Source organism: Mastigoproctus giganteus, chromosome 7 (genome assembly GCF_048544385.1).
Source record: "Mastigoproctus giganteus isolate SK-2022 chromosome 7, ASM4854438v1, whole genome shotgun sequence".
In the NCBI taxonomy this organism is placed as follows: domain Eukaryota; kingdom Metazoa; phylum Arthropoda; class Arachnida; order Uropygi; family Thelyphonidae; genus Mastigoproctus; species Mastigoproctus giganteus.
Genome location: NC_143581.1, coordinates 155,476,345 through 155,498,201, shown reverse-complemented (window position 1 = coordinate 155,498,201; position 21,857 = coordinate 155,476,345). Strand labels below are relative to the sequence as shown.

The following is a 21,857-nucleotide window of genomic DNA, read 5'->3' as shown; positions in this document are numbered from 1 at the left end:
AGCATGAGGCCCTTGCCCTTAAATACTTTATAGTTAATTACTGAGTCATCTCCAACAGAGTTTTTCCCCTCTCTGTCTCTTAGATGTTCTGTTTCTGCTGTATGCTTTTTCTATAGATGCTTCCATGGACACCATTCTTCTGAATTTCCACTGTCTCTCTTCCAAACACATGCTGCAACCAGTCAACATCCTTGTACTGTCCAATTTCAAACTCGCAGAATCAGCTTTTCTTCTTCCTCATTTATTCATTCAATTTCCGTTTTCTGGAACAACCTTTCTTCATACATATTTCCAGAAAATTTCAATCTACAGAAGTTCAAGTCTAATGTCAACAAGTATCTTCTTTCATCTTCTCAACCTTCAGCTCATGCACGGTACTAAGTACTATAGGTTATAATACCTCATGTTTGGGGTTTTTCATTAAAAAGGGAAAAAAAAAAAACTGACATTCCATAATTTTCCCTGACTTACAGAAGCCAAACTGACAGGTTAATAGTTGTTGTTTCACCCTTTGAACCACCTTTTGAAGAGATGTTTGCACATCTCCAGTCCACAGGGACATTGCCTGAATCCATGGATATTCTTATTATAACAGAATATTCTTATTATAATAAAGTTTTGATTACATCTTTTATTGTGTCCTTCAGTGTAGTTGGATAGATTCTGTCAGCTACTGATGCTATGTTAACTTTTAATTTAAAAATAAAAAAAAAAAATTGAAGTAAAATTAAACTTTCATTTCTTCTTACTTTTCTCTCTCTCTCTCACTGGCCCCAACTTTGGGTGTTGTTTGTTTCATTTAGCCTCTTCATCCTTATAAAGTGATGGGATCTTTTGCTGGTGCCATTGTTTGGACTCCAGTGGTATTGGAATGATTGTTAGTACCCATACTCCTTAGGGGTTTAAGATTTAATCCATCAAGGGCAGTACATATATAGTTGTGGCCTATTTCCTCATGGTGTGTAGTGTACAGGTACTGGAATCTGGCCTTCTTAGTAGCTGAATGGCCAGAAACAGCCAAACATAATGTGTGCACGGTGCACAAATATAGCACATTACTCATTTCTGGCCATTTTACAGAGTTATGTATCATCACTGTGTACCACAGCGGAGTTGAACTAATGTTTGGGAGTAATTCTACAAAAGATATAATACATAAATAAATAAACTGGATCAAAGGTTTCTGCTGAATCCCCTGCAGCTCAGCACTGCTTACCAGACAATCCTTTCAAAAAAAAAAGTATTTCATCACTGCATGGATCTCTTGTTTTGGGAATTTATTGGTTTCAGTGAACTTTTTGACCTTTTTAAATCTAAATAGTAATAATGAAATTGGGTTAATATAAATGTTTATAATTTAATATTATCATGTATATTTTATTTTCAAATAATGAAATGTATGGCAGGCAAGAAACTTTTCAAATGCCTCTCATACATAGCAAGTTTTACAAATAATTTTTATTTTTTTGCAATTATAACATATTGTTAAATACTCACATTTGGTAATATTAATTGTAGATGTTATGGTGCTGAATGATATCATTGAACAAGCAGCTGGCAGACAAAGCAACGAAAGTGAGAGAGGTAACTATCTTCCTCTGGAATGGACATCCATGTCAGTAGGTAGTGACCGTGACTGTTTGTTTCCTCCACAGGTCATGGAAATACCCTTCAGTATTGTGGTACACTGTGTAATCTGCACTTCCTACATATACTTGTGACACCTTTGCACTTATAATGCATGAACTTTGAAAACAACTGAATTCTTTCTTTTCTCTCTTGTTACACACCATAGTCTTAAGCTCAGTAAAAATGCATGAAACATTTAAATCTAAAGTAGCATGATTTTGTTTCTTGTTTAAATTTTGGTTTTTTTGAAAATTAAACAGTTGAGAAATAACCTACTTATAATCAAATTTTCAAGTTTTCTGTAGATGTTCCTTGAGATCTCTACTGATTTATTAATTTATTCTGTCAATTTATGTTTCATTTCTAGCAAATAATTTCCCAGTAAATTAAAAAAAAAAAAAAATCATTAGTAATGATGAAATGTTTACCCAGTATTATTGCTTCTGTTAAGTTCTTGTTAATTTCTTAATTAGTGCACACCATAGTTAAACTATGTATCAAATACTGGTGAATTTCATGTTGCGTATCTTTTCTGGGTTATTAAAAATAAGTTAGTATGATCACAAAATAATTTGATAAAATTGCTCTTTTCATAATCATACTTTTGTCCATCATGACAATTGGAATTTGTTAAATGACTTAAGAGTGCAAGTCATTTCGCTCATCTCAGCCCATTGTAGTGCTTATAATATAAATAATAAGCCTCAGAATAATATATGAATACTTTGTCTTAATTAGTTAAATAATATGCATCAAAACTTAGCCCTAAAGAGTAAATCACAATCAGCATACAAAATTTTATAGTTAATTTGTTGTTGCCACTAATGTGCCACATTCTGTGTGTTGTTACCTTATTAAAACAGTTACCGCATCTTCTTGATTTTTGACTTTTTAAGGACTGTGATAATCATTTTGATAGGGTTAATTTTAGCCATGAATTAATCTCTCAGTAAATTATGTAAAAAATTTTCAGAAATCAATGTTTCCCTGAAAATATATAAAACTACTAATAACTAGATGTGAAAATCACATCTAGTTATTGGTAGTTTTAAATATTGAACAAATTTTAATAAATATTAGTTATTAATGTCACATAAGTGATGAACCATTGTTTTACTTAGAACAGTTAAAAATCTTACCAGATTAAGAAAAAATGTAAGTCTGTTTTCACTTTGCCTAATTCATGAAGTGATTTGTTTAAGGTAACAAAGAGAATGAATTGCTTATATATTGCATGTGTAAATTGCTTGCAATCTATGCTATTTTGAATTTATATTAGGGGTGGGGGAAAGCCAGAGCTTTTTGGCAGAAGAAAAAAAAGAGAGAGAGAGAGAGAAAACTCTTCACCTCTTACTGTGATTCTCTGGTTGTTTCTCTGGTTTGCAACAAGATCCAACTTTAGACATTTTCCAAATGGTGGCAGGTTAGTATATCCCCTGCCAAGGAGGTATTAATCCAAGGAAAGCTTTTGAAACAGGCACAATCTCTGTGCAGAGGAGATATCTTTTATAAAAGTATGATAGAATAACCCTGTTTTCCATTAAATTCTCATATGTACCAAATAATATTGTATTAGGTGCATTATAGCCTTAGTAGCCCTTACACCAATAAATCCAACAATCATTAAATTCTCTGTGTTATGTATAAATTGGCACCATTTATAACAGTATAATAATTCAAAAGTAATTTTATTTTTCATGGCTTATAATTATTTATTATTACTAGTTTTAACAATAAACTGCATTTTATAATTTAAAAACACCAATGAAAGGTCACTGTTGGCCTGTGTTGAGAGGTGTGTGGCCTTGTGTGATGATTACCTGAAGCATGAAAGTGATAAAATAGCAAAATAAAAGAAAGAAAGCATAGAAATAATCACTTATATACCCATAAATTAGTACCCCTTATTTTAAATTTCTTCAGAAATGTTAAAATGTAAATATGTAACATCATATGGAGTATTTATGAAAAATATACTTATGGAAAGACTGTTTCTAATAGTCTTTTCATAAACTGAAAAAATGCATATTATGTTATCATCAGCATGGTTGGAAAAATTGAAACCATATAGAAACAAAATCTTTGCTAATTTGATAAAAAGCTACAACGAGCTACAAGTTTTGGAAGAGGCTGTACAGAGTGGCCGGAAAAAGAATACTTGCTGCACTAGCCTTACAGCTGATCACCCTACTCTGTATGAAAATAAATAAATCCTCTAAAAATAAACTTGACCCAATTTTTAAATCCCAAGCATAATTATCAGTTAGAAATTAGGAATTCAGCAAATATATTCTGTTCATTTTAATTATCTTATTTTTAAAAGAATTATTATCTTTATGCACAGGATCATTAGCTTAAAGGTCTGTGCTAACAGTATCCTTATTTCAGTTTATTTGTATAAACTTTGAAAATCTAAGCTCATATGGTCATTTTAGCCTCTTTTCATATTGTCAGCATACAGTTTTATTGATTTCTGTTCCAACTTATAATGATGCAATTATAATATAATATCTAGTTTTCACACTGATTCTATGGGTATAGTTTTGATAAATACTTCATTCTTGTGCCATATTTATATTTCATTTTAAGAATTTCAATTAAGAGTACCATTTCTGAGTTTATAATTTGTCATTCCTGAGCTTTGTTTCTTTTAATTTCCTGAGTATTGTAACAGGCATTTCACACTTCTGATGATCATAGAATGAATATACTCAGCTTTATGGGAAGGTTTGAGGGTCATGAGATTAATGTCATTTACATTTGCTGAGGCCTTTTAGAATCTTGAAGCATGAACTTCTGCTTTTTTTTTTTTATGTATGCATGTTTTTTTGCATTTAGTTTTAAGTTTGTTATTTAATATTGAATTTCATATATATATATATATTGAGTGTTCCAAAGTAACTGCAAAGGAAATTAATACAGGATCATTTAGAGAAGACTGCAGTTATAGTTCAGACACAGCATGGGTTTGTTAAGGGGAAGTCTTGTCTCACCAATTTTATTGGATATTACAATGAGATCACAAAGGAACTGAATGCAAAAAATAATTTTGATATCATATACTTGAATTTCAGGAAAGCTTTTGATACTGTTGCACATGGAAAACTACTCTACAAGTTGGAGCAGTATGGCATTAAAGGCAGGTTGCTGCTATGGATAAAGGGATGGTTGAGTGGGAGAAGACAGAGTGGTAATCAATGGACACTGCTCTTCGTGGACTAATGTTATTAGTGGTGTCCCCCATGGGTCTGTGTTGGGTCCATTGTTGTTTTCTGTATTTATCAATGGTATTGATGAGGGTATATCAGGCTTAATGTCCAAGTTTGCAGACAATACCAAGGTTTGGTAGGGTTGTTAATGACAGTACACTACTGCAACTGGATCTAAAAAAGTTGAGCAGATGAGCTGAGAGGTGGCAACTGAACTTTAACATTGACAAATGTAAAATACTGCATATGGGTAGCATTAACTCCAGAGTAATGTATCAACTGTGTGGTTCTACACTCAGGGTTGTAGAGAATGAAAAGATGTAGGGGTAATTGTGCAGTTAGATATGCAGACAGGCTGCAAGAATAGCTCATGGTGGTGTCGTCATCGATATACAGGAATTTTTCTAGCAGGTATAAGGAGGTGATTATCTCCTTGTATAAAGCAGTGGTCAGGCCACACCTTGAGTACTGTATACAGGTCTGGAGGCCTCATTTTAGGAAGGATGTAGAGCTGCTCAAACGAGTACAGAGAAGGGCAACAAGATTGGTGAATGGAACAAAGGGTTGCTCTTACAAAGAAATACTTAAGTTCTGCAAATTGCAATGTCTGGAGATGGCACCTGCAGGGTGATCTGATTGAGGTGTGTAAGGCTGTGAATGGTTTGAGCAAGCTCAATGCTGATGAGATTCTTCCTCTTGCCCAGATTAGTTGCCTGAGAGGACATAAATTCAAATTGAGGAAAGACAGTTGTAGAATAGATGTGCTGAAATTTGCCTTTAGCCAGCGGGGGGGGGGGGGGGTTGATTGTTGGAACAAACATCCATCTGTTGTTGTAGAAGTTGACAACTTAAATAAAAAACATATGGAGTTAATGGATAGGTGAAATGGGGGAAGGGTGTTTTTTTTGGCTGATGCTGTATAAGCTTGCTTTCTTGCATCATATTATTATTATTAGCCATATAGTGCAAGTAAGCCCACCAGCAAGTAAGTGCACCAGCCAAAAAAAAAATTTCAGAGATACCCTGAGGGGAGGAAGAGAGAGAGAGATAGATAGAGAGAGAGAGAGAGAGAGAGAGAGAGAGAGAGAGAGAGAGAACAAGAGTCAGAAGTACAAAGGAATCACCAAGAAAAGGAAGAATGATTATATCCAGCTCAGGACCCTGAGTGTACCAAGCCCATACTCACCAGATGTGAGCCCATGGGGGTTAAATATGCCTCTACTAATGCTCCATTTTATTTTACAAATTTCACACCCTTCAGCTAGTCATAAGTTGAAATATAAGAAATATCATCTTTTTTATGTCAGTGTAATCACTATAATCTTTTTTATATATAAAAAAGATTGCAGTGACCTTTTGTTGGTGCTTTTTAATATAATTTAAAAATATGTGAAACAGTTTTGTGATTTCTTACTATTGAAAGACACAAAGCAAGATATATTACTCAAGTTTAATTGGGTACTTTAAGATTTAATGAAAACAATTACAATTTTATGTGTTTTCTGTATGTCTTCCCAAAGTTATTCAATATAGATGTCCCATTGAAATTGAGCCCAGCATTCATTGAAAACTGAGTGCCAAAGAATATTATCACCACCATCCATCTAAGTCAATGTTTCTTCACAGAATGTTTTATTTAATCTTACAGAAATTAAAAACATGATAGTTTGTAAAATCTGAAATTATGATTTATGTATAAATCATGTTTCATAGATTTTCTTAGCACTTATCATTCTGTTATTTTGAGAAATGCCTAGTGTACAACTAGATTAGCAAGTTGATTTCCTTAGGGTTCTTATTCAAAAAGAAAGACAAACTTGAATTTCATGTGGCAAGGTAAAAGAAGTATTTAATCTAGAAACATTTCCATTGTAGTAATAAAATTGTTTCATTCAAAGGACTGAATTCAAAACCTTCTAATAATATTATACATGAAAGATCCTTCACGGAGGCCAACAAAAGCAAAAATATTATTAAATAGTGCATAATTGCTATTAGATGCCCTTTTCATGGGATCATGGTAGTAGCAAGTTTTTTTATTTTATTTTGGCATTTAAATGTTACATTACATAACCTCATTAGATATGTATTATTCCATATGCCAAAAAAAATCATAATTATGTGAATATTAAGACTAAGATGCATTTAGGGCTAAAGCCTCAAGCTGTGAGCAAATTTAGACTATGTATTAAGTGCAGTATTTAGTATATTAAGTGCAGTAGCATCATTAATACACAGCCATTTCTGAATAAACAGAATATTTATAAGGCGGCATTGTTTTAAGTTATATCTCATATTGTGAATACCTGGTACCACCACCCATCAGGGTGGTGGTACCTATCTGAGAATAAGTAACCACCACCAGGTATTCACAATATGAGATATAACTTAAAACAATGCCGCCTTATAAATATTCTGTTTATTCAGAAATGGCTGTGTATTAATGATGCTATTGCACTTAATATACACATTGGCGTATGTGAATATTTTGTTTTTGATCTGCTACTAGTAAGTCTTGATGAGAGTTTTAAAAATGGATGGAAATAATTTCTGTAAATAATATGTGGAAGGGACTTTAAAATATTAAACAATAATATTCCTGTTACTTATTATTAATTTTTGTTACTGTAAATACTATAAACCTTTTTGTGAATATTCTTAAGGCCAAGTGCGAAGGCTCTTTAAACCTTGGGTGACCACACCAGTTCAGTGTTACTAAATCTAGTCCTGTTCACTAAGCTGCATGAGCATTTCTACATCTGATTCCCACATTGGAAAATAATGCTATTTTCATTCCATCAATCCAACAAATATTGGAAACTAATTCTTTCTTTCAGATATTGTAAAGCATAGTGATATGATCTGTTATAAGTTGTATAAATATAGTATAGAGCTGGCTATGGTCCTGGAATAATGTACATGGTCACTAGTGCAAGTACTATGAGATTGCACCCATATACTGCCACAAAAAATGTGCAGCTCTGTTTTGGCTACAAATGAAATGAGCTATGGTGAAGATGTCAACTTCCTCTAGCCAAAAGGTACTATAAATGTGTAATATGCTAAAGGCAAACACTTATGTACACCAATATAAGAAAGAGTCTGGATGTGTGACAATACAAATTCACAGAGGGAATGGCCAACATTGGTACATTCATAAATTTGTGGTCCCCAGACTAAATATTGGTATATTTTGTCTACAGCCTTCAGAGAGTGAGTCTGAGGAAAAATACTGAAAATAATACTTCTTAAAATACTAATTTGAGGCTGTTTTTATACAACTTTAAAAAATTGTATAAAATGACCAAAGTATGTTCTGTGGTCTAAAGCAGCTACTTACATGCTGTCTAATTTTAAATTATTTATTGATTAATAGAGCAGAACCTGGTCCCTAGACAGCTGTCGTGTTAGTACTGGCATAAATTTGGCTCTTGACAACTAAACCTCCATGATACCACTTAAAGATGATTTGCATAACCTAGTGCAGTACCAGAATTTTAATAGAATATAGTGCCAAAATCCATATTTGGATTCCAGAGTTAAACTCTGACTTTCTTCTCATTTCTTCTACCATGTCTTTTGAGGTTATGTTGAGCACCATGGTGGGAACATCCAACATTCTCTAAATTTCAAGGCTACAATGTTAAAATAGTTTTTGCTGGCAGGCTTTTAGATTTTCCGGTAGAATTAGCTTATTGGTGAGGCTCACTGAAGCATTCAGTTTAGCTTGTAAATAATTCCACTACCTCTAGTCTTCCAACTGACTGGAAACAATCTAAGACTTCCACCTCTTCCTGTAAGTTTCCCTCTAAAATTCATCTGATTAATCCTAGTCCTTGCAAATATATGAACTGCAGTTTATTGTGGGACCATCCCTTCAATAATTGACTGCCTTCAATCAATTAAAGAGAAAACGCATCCTAGTTTCTTTGTTATAATTTGATTGGTGATCTGGCCTTCAGAATCTTTTTCTTTCCAATCTTATATCCTTTAAGATCCTATATTCTTCAAGAGCCATTGGATTCTCTGTGATGTACTAGCATGAGCTTCAACTTAAAATTCCCTTCAACATTTGCTCCTAAAAGAAAGGTTAACTTATCTTTTGCTAACTTAAATCCAGGTGTGGGTTTTTCCTTGTAGGAAATAAAATTTCTTCTGGACATTTTTTTCCAAAAAGAGACATCTCATCTACAATGAAGTTTTGACATGTTAAATATTCTCCTTCTTCTGCAATAGTTTGCAAAGTTTCACAGAATCCTTCTGCTGCCTCGAAATCAGCACTATCTCCCTCACCAGTTAATTTCAAGTCATATAAATTAGCTTTTTTTTTTTTTAACACTCAAACCATTTAGAGTTTATCCTGAAACATTCAGTGGGTGTGGATTCACTTTTTAAACGTTAAAGAAACTCTTCACTTTTTCTTTAGTTATTATTGTGTTTGGTCTTCAATTCAGCTTATTAACAAGGCAGCCTCCATTTTTTTCCAGTGTCAATCTACTCAAATGTTGCAATTTTACATCTGTTGATGGAATTACATCCTGACTGCATGTCTTTATTTTCTCTTAGTAGCACATAGGTTCAGCCAGTCCCATTGATTAGCACCATCAATCACATAATCACCTTTTCAAGGTCATTAAGCACTGCAAGTTTTATCTCTCAAGTTGAAGAAGATGGTCTTTTTGATGACATAATGATGAATGAATCACAAGTAATTTTAAAAATTTCACAGAGCAGAAACATAATATGCAGTTATCACCATGTGACACACAATATAAGACTGACACAGATGTAAAATAAGGGAAAACAACACACAATTTTGATTATCAGTAGTTTTTCTACATTTTATTATTGTTATTTTTTCTACATTTTATTATTGTTATTTTTTCTACATTTTATTATTGTTATTTTTTCTGCATTTTAATTAGTGATGGGCATAATTGAATGATTTCCATAATAAATTATTTCAATTATTAAAATAACTGATCGTAAAGTCCAAAAGGTTGAAAAAAATATAAATAATAGTGAACAGAATTGAACTGATGTCATAAAAACTAAAGTTTAATTCTGCATTTACTTATGCCACATGATCTCTTTCTCTCTCATTATTAAAAATCCATAATTGATTATGATCATCACTAATTTTAATACATTCAACTACTTAGAACATAATCACAAGCAGTGTGACCAGTGTCACCGACTCCAAAACACCATTATATATGGGCGCCTCCGTAGCCAGGTGGGAAGGAGCAGCAGTGCGTAGCACATGCTTCTTGATTAGACCGGGGTTCGAGCCCGTCACCACCAAATACGGAGTATGCGGAAAAGTCAAGGAATGACCACCGCATATCCCGGAGCAATATGGCCTTAGTTGCTAATGCTCCTAAAAACCAAATAACAAACAAACAAACAAACCATTATATATATTTCATTATTCTTTTTTTTACCCATATCATGTGAGTATATAATGACAGAATGCAATCTAGAACTTAATCTTAAGATTAACTAAGCTTCAATTGAATTCTGTATTCTTCACTAAAACTACTGTTACTTGTGTAACAATAGTTTTAGTGAAGTATATATTGAGCTTAAGTTTGAGCTTAAGTACCTACAACCTTTCATCCAACATAAAGAATACGTTGATATGAAGAAAAAGAAAAATGGAAATGCACAAAATATTGAGAATTTCATGATTAAGTTCCTTAGCAGGAAAACTGTGCAAAGTGAAAATTATATCCACACTAAATGAAAAAGTTTGTGTTTGAAAACTGTGTAAAAGTGAAATTATGCTAAATGAAATTACACTAAATGATGGATACCTATGAAGGTTAACTTATCATCTTGAATGCCAATGTCAGCTCACACTATCATAACCAAAAGTTGCTCTTTGTTACTGGAGAGATAAATCTTTCCTCAAACAAAACTTTTTGATGCAGAAATATATACAACTCTTAAGTTATTCATTCTATGATTCCTTTTGCTTCAAAGGTGTTACTTTTGCCTATGTCTGCTCTGTCATTCCCAGTTAAATATTTACTAATAGGAATTTCCCATTTTTGACCTTCTCTGGCTTAACATCTCTCTACCCAATTCTGTCAAATTCATCTGTTGCCTCTATAATTCTCCCAACTCAAGTAATCATTTGGAGCTCTCTTTGATATGCTTTCTTTGAAACTAAGCTTTCTCCAGTCCAACTTTTCTAACAGTGAAATAATTTTCCGTGGCAGTTTCAATGTTCAGAACTCCAGCACAGATGTCATCTTTCTAGTCACACAGACCAAGCTGGTTCAGATATAATTACTAATGGCCTCACACAACTTATTCATTTGCTGACCAGAATACCAGACAATCTTAACCACACACCTAGCACTCTTGATCTTTTCCTCACAAACAGTCCTTCAAAATACACAGTCAAGGTAAGTGGTCCTAGGCACTGCAGATCACAACTTGGTGATGGTTTCTTCTTCACTGAAGCCTTTCTTTCATGGGGCCATATTCAGCTTTGCATTGTTTGGCCTTAAAAGAATGCAAAATGGGATGATCTGTGAGATTTCTGTTTTTCCTTTTCTTTGTTGAATTACTGTTTTAAATCTGATGCCAGTGTTTGCTCAGATTGAGTCAGTAAAATTATTCTTGTGAGGGTGAAATCCTTTATTTAACATTCCTCCTTAAAATTTCATCTATTATCTAAATTTTGGTTTTCCAATAAATTTGCTAAGGCTGTTCAAGGTGAGCATATTGCGACATGCCCACCTCCAAATCTCAGGTTCATTTTCTGCCTAAATAAAGCTCTCAACAATTGTAAAGCAGTTATTAATCAATCCAAGCTAGATTTTGAATAGGCAAAGTATAGAAAACCTGCTTCTGTTTGAAGTGGTAGTTGTGCATTCTGAACTCTTGCCAAACTATTGGTTGTAACTTATGTCCATCGATACTCCAACTTCTGTTAAAACCTCGTGGTTCTCTTGCCTCACCTAAAAATAAAGCCAGCTTACTAGCATCCTATTTTTCTTCTAACTCTTGTATCGACAGTCTTCATAAACCTCCTATCATTCCTAGTATACTCCACTCAGTGCTTCCTGTGGTCTTCTGCCAAAAGGATGTCAGAAAAGTTTTTACCAATCTTGATGTCATTTCTCCACTTATTCTCAAAATGTGTGCTCCAGAGTTTGCCCCTGTTCTGTATTGCCTTTTTACACTTATTCCACTGGTATTTTTCCTTCTGCTTGGAAATTTGCTCATATGCAGCCAGTTCCTAAAAAGAATGAAAAATCCCTCCAATACAGTTTTCATTCCATTATACTTATTCTATTTTTTCCTGGTAATGGAGAAATCCATTAACTGCCAACTATTAAGATGTATCTAAACCCTTACATCTGATCAATGATTGCCAATATGGATTCTGTCAATTCAATCCACTGGTGATAGCTTATGCTATCCATCCATTGGCAGATTCGGTGGAAACATTTGATGAAACTCAATCAGTTACTGTTGACATTTAGCATTAGTAGAGGCATATGATACACAGGAAAGCAAGCTTATTCAGCATCAGCCAAAAAAAAAAAAAAATCTTCTCATTTTACCCATCCATTCACTCCAAATGTTAGTGTAGTTCTGCCTTGAACTTATTTAAGTTATTGACCTCCACTACAACAGATGGAAGTTTGTTCCAGCTATCATCCACCCACTGGATAAAGGCAAATTTCTGCACATTTATTCTACAATTGTCTTTCCTCAATTTGAATTTATGTCACATAAGGTGAGTAATCTGAGCAAGAGGAAGAATCCCATCAGCATTGAGCTTGCTCAAACCATTCAAGGCCTTATACACCTCAGTCAGATCACCTTGCAGGTGCCTAGTATCCAGACACTGCAATTTGCAGGACTTTAGCCTTGCTTGGTAAGAGAAACCCATTGTTCCACTCACCAATCATGTTGCCCTCTATACTTGTTCCAGCAGCTGTACATCCTTCCTACAATGAGGCCCCCAGACCTGTATACAGTACTCAAGGAGTGGCCAGATCATTGCCTTATACAAGGGGATAATCACTTCCTTTTCTCTGCTAGCAAAATTTCTGTATATCATTCACAAGACTCCACTCTTGCAGCCTACCTGCACTGTTCAGAAAAATTGTGCAGTCAGAATATCTTGACTGCACAATTACCCCCACGTCTTTTTCATTCTCCACTTCTGAGTGTAGTACTGCACGGTTGGTATATTACCTGGGATTGCTGCTACCCATATGTAGTACTTTGCATTTGTCAATGTTAAACTTCAGTTTCCACCTTTCAGCTCACTTTTCAACTTTTTTAGTTCCTGTTGCAGTAGCGTACTGTCATTACTGTCATTAACAACCCTGCCAACCTTTGTATCATCTGAAAACTTGGACATTAAGCTGGATATACCTTCACCAATATCATTGATAAATATAGAAAACAATGGACCCAACACTGAACCCTGGGGGTCTCCACTAATAAAATTAGTCCACAAAGAGCAGTGTCCATTGATTACCACTCTCTGTCTTCTCCACTCAATCATCCCTTTATCCATAACAGAAACTTGCCCTTAATGCCATGCTGCTCCAATTTGTACATTAATTTTTCCATGTGCAACAGATTCAAAAACTTTCCTAAAATCCAAGTTTATGAAATTAAAATTATTTTTTGAATCCAGTTCAATTGTGACCACATCATAGTATCCAATCAAATTGGTCAGGCAGATTTTCCCTTACCAAACCCATGCTGTATCTGAACTTTAATTACACTCCTATCTAGGCAATCCTGTATTGCCTCTTTAACCAGTGACTCCATTACTTTCCTTGGAATAGAAGTTAAACTAACAGGTCTGTAATTACCCATCTCCCTTTGATACCCTTTGTGAATTGGGAATATACTTGCCCATCTCCAGTGCATGGGGGACTTATCCTTAATCATAACCAATAGGTTTCAATCAATATCTGGAAAGTTAAAATCTCCCATTATAAGGCAATCTGATTTACCAGCCCATTCTATTTTTCTCCATACTCACAATTTTGCTTTCCCAGTACTTATGTCACACCAAACTGACTCAACATAGCACTGTCCACCGATGTCAACTGTATGTTACTTCCTTAGATTTTATGTTTCTTAACTAACAGAATAACACCTCCATCCTTTCTATCGTGTCTATCCTTTCTGTACACATTGTACTCCCCAAATTCCAATTCTGCATTCCTTATTTCTGTGTGATACCACATCTCTAATGTCCCAACATTATCCGCCTTTGATGTCTTGACCAGCACTTCAAATTCATCAAATTTATTTACTATACTCCTAGCATTGGTGTATAAGCAAGTATCATCATCAGCTATTTTCAGTTCACTGCAGGATGACGGCCTCTCCAGCAACTTTCCAGTTCCTTCTGTTTTGTGCAATGGCCATCCATTTACTACCCATGAACTCGTGAATTTCATCTGTTCATTTTCATTGTTGTCTTCCAGGTTTTCTTTTAGCTCCTTGTGAGTGCCATTCTGTTATTTTCTTAGTCCATCTGCCATCATGTCTTTGAGTTGTGGCCTGCTTAGGACCATTTTAGTTTTGATAATGTCTTTTATTTGTGTTTGCTGCCTAACCATGTGTTTCTCTTCTTATCCAAAACTCTGATTCCTAAAACAATTTGTTCATAAAATAAAATAACATAAAATAATTTGTTCCATTCTTTGCTGTGTAGTTTTCAGCTTCTCTTCCATTCTTTTGGTGAGTGTCCAAGTTTCACTTCGATAAGTCATGGTGAGGAATATTAGTTCATTATTTTATGTTTAAGACAAATTGGGATTTTTCTTCTGTCAATGACTATATTTCCTGAATGCTCTCTCTCAAAAATTTATTCTTCCCTTGACCTCCAGCCATTTATCACTATTACAGCTAATGACTTGTCCCAAATAAGTATATGAATCAATGTTTTCAGATACTGCTCCTTCAATGATTATATCCCTTTCTATGGCATACTTATTCATCATTGCTTCTGTTTTTGCCATATTCATCTTTAGTCTGAAATCCTTACTAACTCTGCATAACTGATTTTAAGATTTTTCTTTAATTCTTTGGGATCTTGGCTTGTGATCACAATATTATATGCAAATAGTTTAGGTATTCTCCAATCACATAGACTCCTTTCTCTGACCAGTCCAACTTCTGAAAGCTTCTTCAAGGGCAGCAGTAAACAACTTCGGAGATATTATGTCTCCTTGTCAAACTCCTTTTTCAATTTTTAAATTTGCTACTATCTTTGTCTAGCTTTATAAAGGAGGTAGCATTCTCTATATTTTTTTCAAAATCGTAATGTACGGGATGTCTCTGCCTTGTCTTTCCAGTGCCTGAAGCATTGCCTTGTGCTGAATGGAGTAAAATGCCTTTTCATAGTCCCAAAATGCCCGGCATAATGATGTTTTATATTCATTTGCTTTCTCCATTAGCTGTGATATGTGAAGGTGATTCACAGTTGAGAATTCTGTCCTAAAGCCATCTTGCTCTTTTGGTCGATTTTCATCAAGTATTCTTTCTAATCTGTTAGTAATGACACTTGTGAACAACTTGTAGATGTGGGCAACAAGCTAATTGGTCTATAATTTCCAATTTCTGATTGATCTCCTTTCTTATGTGGCAAAATTATGATTGCATTATTCCACTCCGTAAGCGTCACGCTTTTCCTAATGTATTTTGTGAAGAGTCTTGCCAGTTTCTGTGTCATGTCTCTTCCTCCAAATTTTAACAACTCTACAGTAACTTCATTTTCACCTGGGGCTTTCTGATTTTTCATTTTCTTCAGTGCATGTTCTACCTCATCAGGAAAGATATCGGGTATGCCATATTTGTTGCTAATTTGTGATCCATCTTCCCCACTGCTTGCATCGTTTCCCCACTCCTTATATAATTCTTTATAGTAATCTTTTGCTATTTGAATTATGCCTTCTCTGCTATTTATACATCATCACTATTCTTCAGTTTCAGTATCATTTGTTTTTCTGTATTACAGTTCATGGCTGCTAATTTAAGTCCTTTGTTTTTCCTTAATGCTTGTTCTACTCTTCTTGTATTAGATCTTCTTATATCTCCTCTGAGTCTCTTTCTAATAGCTTTGCATAACTCAATATTCTCAATTTTGTCCTTGCCAGTAAACACTAGCAAGGACAAAATCAATATATTGTTCTCAACTTTGCTCCAGACTGATAACACCTACCGTCTGTTTACCGAGTGAGCAGCGCTAGAGTGCTGTATTGGGAAACTAATTTTCCGCGTAAGTTATCCGACGTTTCTCATCGTTCTCGTGCAGGCTTTCTTTACCTTCACCTTCCGACCCACCTAACACTTCCTCGATAGCATCAGCAAATATTCTTTGCACCCTCTCTATTTAAGTGAGTTCCATCCCTGTAGAAGAAATCTCTCCTGTTAACAAGCACAGACCATGCTAAGAAATATTTTACCTGTGAGCCTTGCACAATCTCTCCAGGGCCAAATTGATTGACAAGACTTTATATACTCCCTCCTGTCGTGTCTGGGCAGAATTGCAGACACTTACTAATTTAACCCTAACTCCCAACTTTTTTTTCAACATTGACCTGTACTTGCTAAGTAAATCTGCAGATCTCCTACTCTTAATGTCATTAGTGCCAAAGTGTACAACAGTACCACCCTTTGTGCCCTTAAAAGATGAAATCTGCTCTAGAACATTATCAACTTTTGCCCCTTTTTGCACAATATACTTACCGTCTTCCTGACAACTGAGTCAGTGACAATAACTAGCTCCTGTGGGACCAGCACATTCTGCCTTGAAGATTGCTGTTATGTTGCCTGATGCCCAAGAATGAACTTTGGTGTTGAGTTGTGCAGCTGAGTGTTTTATGAGCCCTCCATTTTAATTCCTTTGAGGGTATCTACCCTTCTCTTCAAACTCTCATAGGGGCTCTCAGAACACTGCTGCGTTGGCACCTAATTTCTTGACATTCTCTGCTCTTAGCTACACATACATAGACATCCTCCTTGGTTAGATCATGGCCTGTTCCAGAAAGTCTGCAATCATTTCACAAATTGCACATTTTTGTAGGATGTGTTGTGTTGTGTTGGAGAATGTCCCCCTTCAGTTCTCCTCCAAGCCACAGCACTCCCGCAACTTTGTGCCAGTTGCATTGCTGCTCTAGTCTGGGTCATGATTTCTATTTAAATACAGTTTAATTAATTAACAATGAAAATTAATGAGGTTAATAAATTTAATTGATTAATTGACAATACTACACTAAGCTAATGTAGTGATATGTATTACGCTATCTAATTTTATGTTATACTTTACTCTATTAAGTTCGAGATGATATATGCTATCAAGTTATGCTGTACCGTAATGATCACAATGTTAAATTAGTTATATCCTTAGCTAAGTACAAAAGATATATTCCGTACAAGTGATTAAAACCTTCGAACTACTTATTAATCATAATTAAAACCCTGCTATTGTTCTGCACTACTGGTGACATACTACGATATTCCCGCCAAAACACCGATACAATAACGGTATGAGTACCAAGTTGTAACTTACAAAATCACTATTTAAATTTTAAAAAGAAGCTAACGAATGGTACTAAGCCTATTTAATCTATTGTAAAACATAATTTAACATGTTAATTAATCAAGAATATGATAAAAATTTCGAAAACACATCTGTTTGCGTGTGCTCAAAAAGTCTGTGACTTTGCACTTATAGTCTTGTTCCCCTAATTCCTAAGGCTTTGATCATGTTTGGGAAAAAGATCTTTTAAAACACTCCCATCTTATGGATTGCTGACTGTTTTTTTTTTGCAAATGAGCATCTAGTTTTCTCTCTGTCCACTCTCTGCAGGTGATAGTAGATGGCCCTCTGACTTCTCCACTAATCTTGAACTTTGGTATTCTCCAAGGTTCATTTCTTTTTATCACTATTTTTCTCTTGTATATTAATATATATATATATATATATATATATATATTAATACTATATATATTACTACTATATATACAAACTGGAATGCAATGATTCACATTGCATTCCAGTTTGAGAAACTTTGCCCAACTCAAACAACTTCAACTTATCAAATGTCCACTACATATTCCTTAAATGCCAGGTGGTTTTCCCAGGTATTTCCAAATTTTTCCCAGATAGTTATCCCAGGTAGTTTTCCAGTGGGACAAAGATAACTTAATTAATTTCAATCCTTCTATCTATTTTCTAGAGTAGCTTTATATTCCTAGTTACGATACTTAGTTTAAAGTTTAACTTATATAGAGATTTTGTAGGTATTACTTAGTATCAGTAAGGGTATCAAATCCACGTGTTACAAGTTGCAGATCCACTGAACGAGAAGTTTTTTAGCCATATTTAGCCGCTTTATTGACCAATTGCTATATTAAATTATTTTCTATAAGTAGCTTATAGATCTAGTCAGGATCCTTAGTTTTTTCTCAATTGAGACAGTGAGATTTAGAAGTTAATTAATACTTAAGTGTCCATTGATTTACCGTTCGTAACTTGCCGCCATTGTTATACGATACAACTAGATAGCGTAAGCTTAGTATAGTATAGTATAGTATATAATATAATATTGTCAATTAATCAGTAAAATCTAATAATCGTGTTAAACTTCATTGTCAATTAATCAGTAAAATCTAATAATCGTGTTAAACTTCATTGTCAATTAAATTGTACTTTTTAACTAAATACATACAACGACTTAGATTTTACAAACGTAACATAATTAATTAATACATAACTTGATACGGAAGTTATATAAACGGAACTCATAGATAATACTCGATACTGAAAAATATATACAGCGTTATAACTGTGTTGGGATACAAGTTTAGAGTTATAATTTTGTATTGAACTTAAATTGAAATCATGACTCAGAGCAGCAAAGCAAAGGGCTCAAGCTAATGGCATTTCTATGGCTCAGGGGAGAACTGAGGGGGGCCAGTTGCCCTCTGAATCACAGCCTTTTAAAATGCACTGCTTGCTTGATGTTTGTGGAGCAATCGGGTACAGGACATGATATTGCCATGGGGGATGTTTTTGTGTGGCGCGATGTAAGGAAATCAGGTGACAACTCAGTATTGTTATGGGCCTGTATGAGAGCTTGCAGGACAGGGTGGATGCCCTCAAAGGATCTAAATTGAGGGACCCATCAAGCTCTCAGCTGCCCACGTCAACGCCAGAGCTTGCACTTGGTCATCACGCAACACAGCGACAACCCCCAAGGCAGAATGCGCTGATCCTAAAGGAACTAGTAGTTGTTGGTGACTTTATTGTCAGGGAAACGGGGAACATGGTATGTAAAAAGGATAAGTGGAACAGGACCAGGGTATGTCTGCCAGGGGCAAAGGTTGATGACATAGAGCATCAACTTTTAAGGGCACAAAAGGTGATATAGTTGTACACATTGCCACTAATGATATTAAGAGTAGGAGACCGGCAGAATTACTTAACAAGTACAGGTCACTGCTGAAAAAAAGCCGTGAATTAGGGTTGAATTTAAAAGTGTCTGCAATTCTGCCCAAACATGATAGGAGGGACTATATGATGAGAGCCTTGTTGATCAATTCGGCCCTGGAAAGATTGTGCAAGGCTCAAGGGGATAGAATTTTTTTCAGGCTGGTCTGTACTTGTTAACAGGAGAGACTCCTTCTACAGGGATGGGATACACTTAAATAGAAAGGGTGCAAGAATATTTGCTGATGCTGTCGAGGCAGTGTTAGGTGGGTCTGAAAACTGCTAGCTTGGGGGGATACAAGGACTAATAGATTAACAGTAGCCACTTCCAGAGGTGAAAGTGATTCTTGCACTTCTTCTATTGGAATGAGCAGCAGCTTGGAAAACAAGGTGCAGGGTATTTCAGAGACTGCTGGGAGTCATTGCAGTACAAGTAAGCACATGGGTTGTGTTAGGGTAGCTAAGAATAGGAACAGGTGCATGTATACTTGCGTGTACATGCACCTGTATACTTGCACATGTACACCAATGCTAGGAGTTTGGTAAATAAATTTGATGAATTTGAGATATTGCTGAAAACATCAAAGGAAGATATTGGTGGGATATCAGAGACGTCGTGGCACACAGATATAAGAAATGCAAACTGGAATTTTGGGAGTACAATTTGTACAGAAAGGATAGACAGGATAGGAAGGGAAGAGGGGTTATGCTTTTAGTTAAGAAACACATAAAATACACGGAAGTGAAGCCAGTCAACATAGCTGGACACTGCAGTGTCAAGTCAGTTTGGTGGGACATAAGCATTGGGAGATCAAAATTGAGAGTAGGAGTGTGCTATAGGCCTACTGACTCTGATGAGTATAATCAGAAACTGTACAGGGAAATATAGTGGGCCAGTAAATCACAGAGTCTTATAATGGGGGATTTTAATTTCCCAGATATTGACTGGAATTTGTGGGTTGGTCACTCACACACTAACAAGGCTTTTGTGGATTTATTGGATGATTTTTTTCTACATCAGCATGTTCGGGAGGCAACTAGAGGGAGCAATACTCTTGATCTGATTATCAGTAGTGATTCTTCATGCATTAAGAATCTGCAGATAAAGGAACCACTAGGTGACAGTGATCACAGTGTGCTGAAGTGGGATTTACTCAAAGAGGTAACTACCATCAGGGGTAAAGGGAAGGGTTTTTGCTTTCGTAAAGGCGACTGCAATAGTCTGAGACAGTATTTATATTCTATACAGTGGGACCAACTGCTGATGTTACCAACAGCAAATTCAAAATGGGAAGCATTCAAAGAACTTATCTTGGAAGCTACTACGCTTTACATACCAACTAAGAAATATTGTTCAAGGTTTTGGGCCTAAATGGATGTCAGATGAACTAATGAGACATATGGCAGAGAAGAAAAATGCATGGGATATATATAAATTAATGGGTGATATGGAAGCCTGTGATAGATATAAGCTGGTTTGTAACCAAGTCACAAAGGAGATTAGGCAGGCAAAGGCAGATTATGAGAAATCCTTGGCAAAGGATGCAAAGAAAAACAGAAAAGAGTTCTTTACCTATGTAAATTCTAGAAGGAAAGGAATGAATCAGATTGGGGATTTTAACTTCCCAGATATTGACTGGAACTTGTGGGTTGGTCACTCACACACTAGTCAGACTTTTGTGGATTTATTGGATGATTGTTTTCTGCAGCAGCATGTTCGAGAGGCAACCAGAGAAAGTAACACTCTTGATCTGGTTATCAGCAGTGATCATTCGTGTATTAAGAATTTGCAGATAAAGGAACCACTAGGTGGCAGTGATCACAGTGTGCTGAAGTGGGATTTACTCAAAGAGGTAACTACCGTCAGGGGTAAAGGAAAGGGTTTTTGCTTCCGTAAAGGGGAGTACAGTGGTCTCAGACAGTTTTTAAATTCTGTACAGTGGAATCAACTGACGATGTTACAAACAGTAAATTCTAAGTGGGAAGCATTCAAAGAATTAATCGTGGAAGCTACTAGACTTTATATACCGATTAAGAAATATCGTTCAAGGTTTAGGCCTAAATGGTTATCAAATGAACTAATGAGACTCGTGACAGAGAAGAAAAATGCATGGGATTTATATAAATTATCAGGTGACGCAGAAGCCTGTGGCAGATATAAGCTAGTCTGTAATCAGGTCACAAAGGAGGTTCGGCAGGCGAAGGCGGATTACGAGAAATCTTTGGCAAAAGATGCTAAGAAAAACAGCAAGGATTTCTTTACTTATATAAACTCTAAAAGGAAGGGGATGAATATGATTGGTCCACTTGACATCGATGGTTCGACTGTTGATGATCCTGCTCAGATAGCAAACAAACTGAACGAGTATTTTGCATCTACATTCACACGTGAGGAATTATTACAGTTTGAAAATGGAAGAAGGTTATCAAATTGTAGCAGTGTGCTTAATGATTTTGTAATAACTGAGAGCAAAGTGGAGGAGAAATTGTTGAAGTTAAACATAAGAAAGGCACCTGGGGTGGATGGGATC

General features: G+C 35.3%; 1 protein-coding gene across 1 annotated transcript in view; it reads left to right on the top strand.

Annotated features, from left to right (window-relative positions):
* Positions 1-21,857, top strand: part of LOC150083272 (sodium channel protein para-like) — a 1,345,866-nt gene that overhangs the window by 579,988 nt on the left and 744,021 nt on the right. The window contains exon 14 of the mRNA XM_090377950.1: positions 1,519-1,584. Coding sequence (XP_090234076.1) covers positions 1,519-1,584 — 66 coding nt within the window. The remainder of the gene's footprint in view (positions 1-1,518; positions 1,585-21,857) is intronic.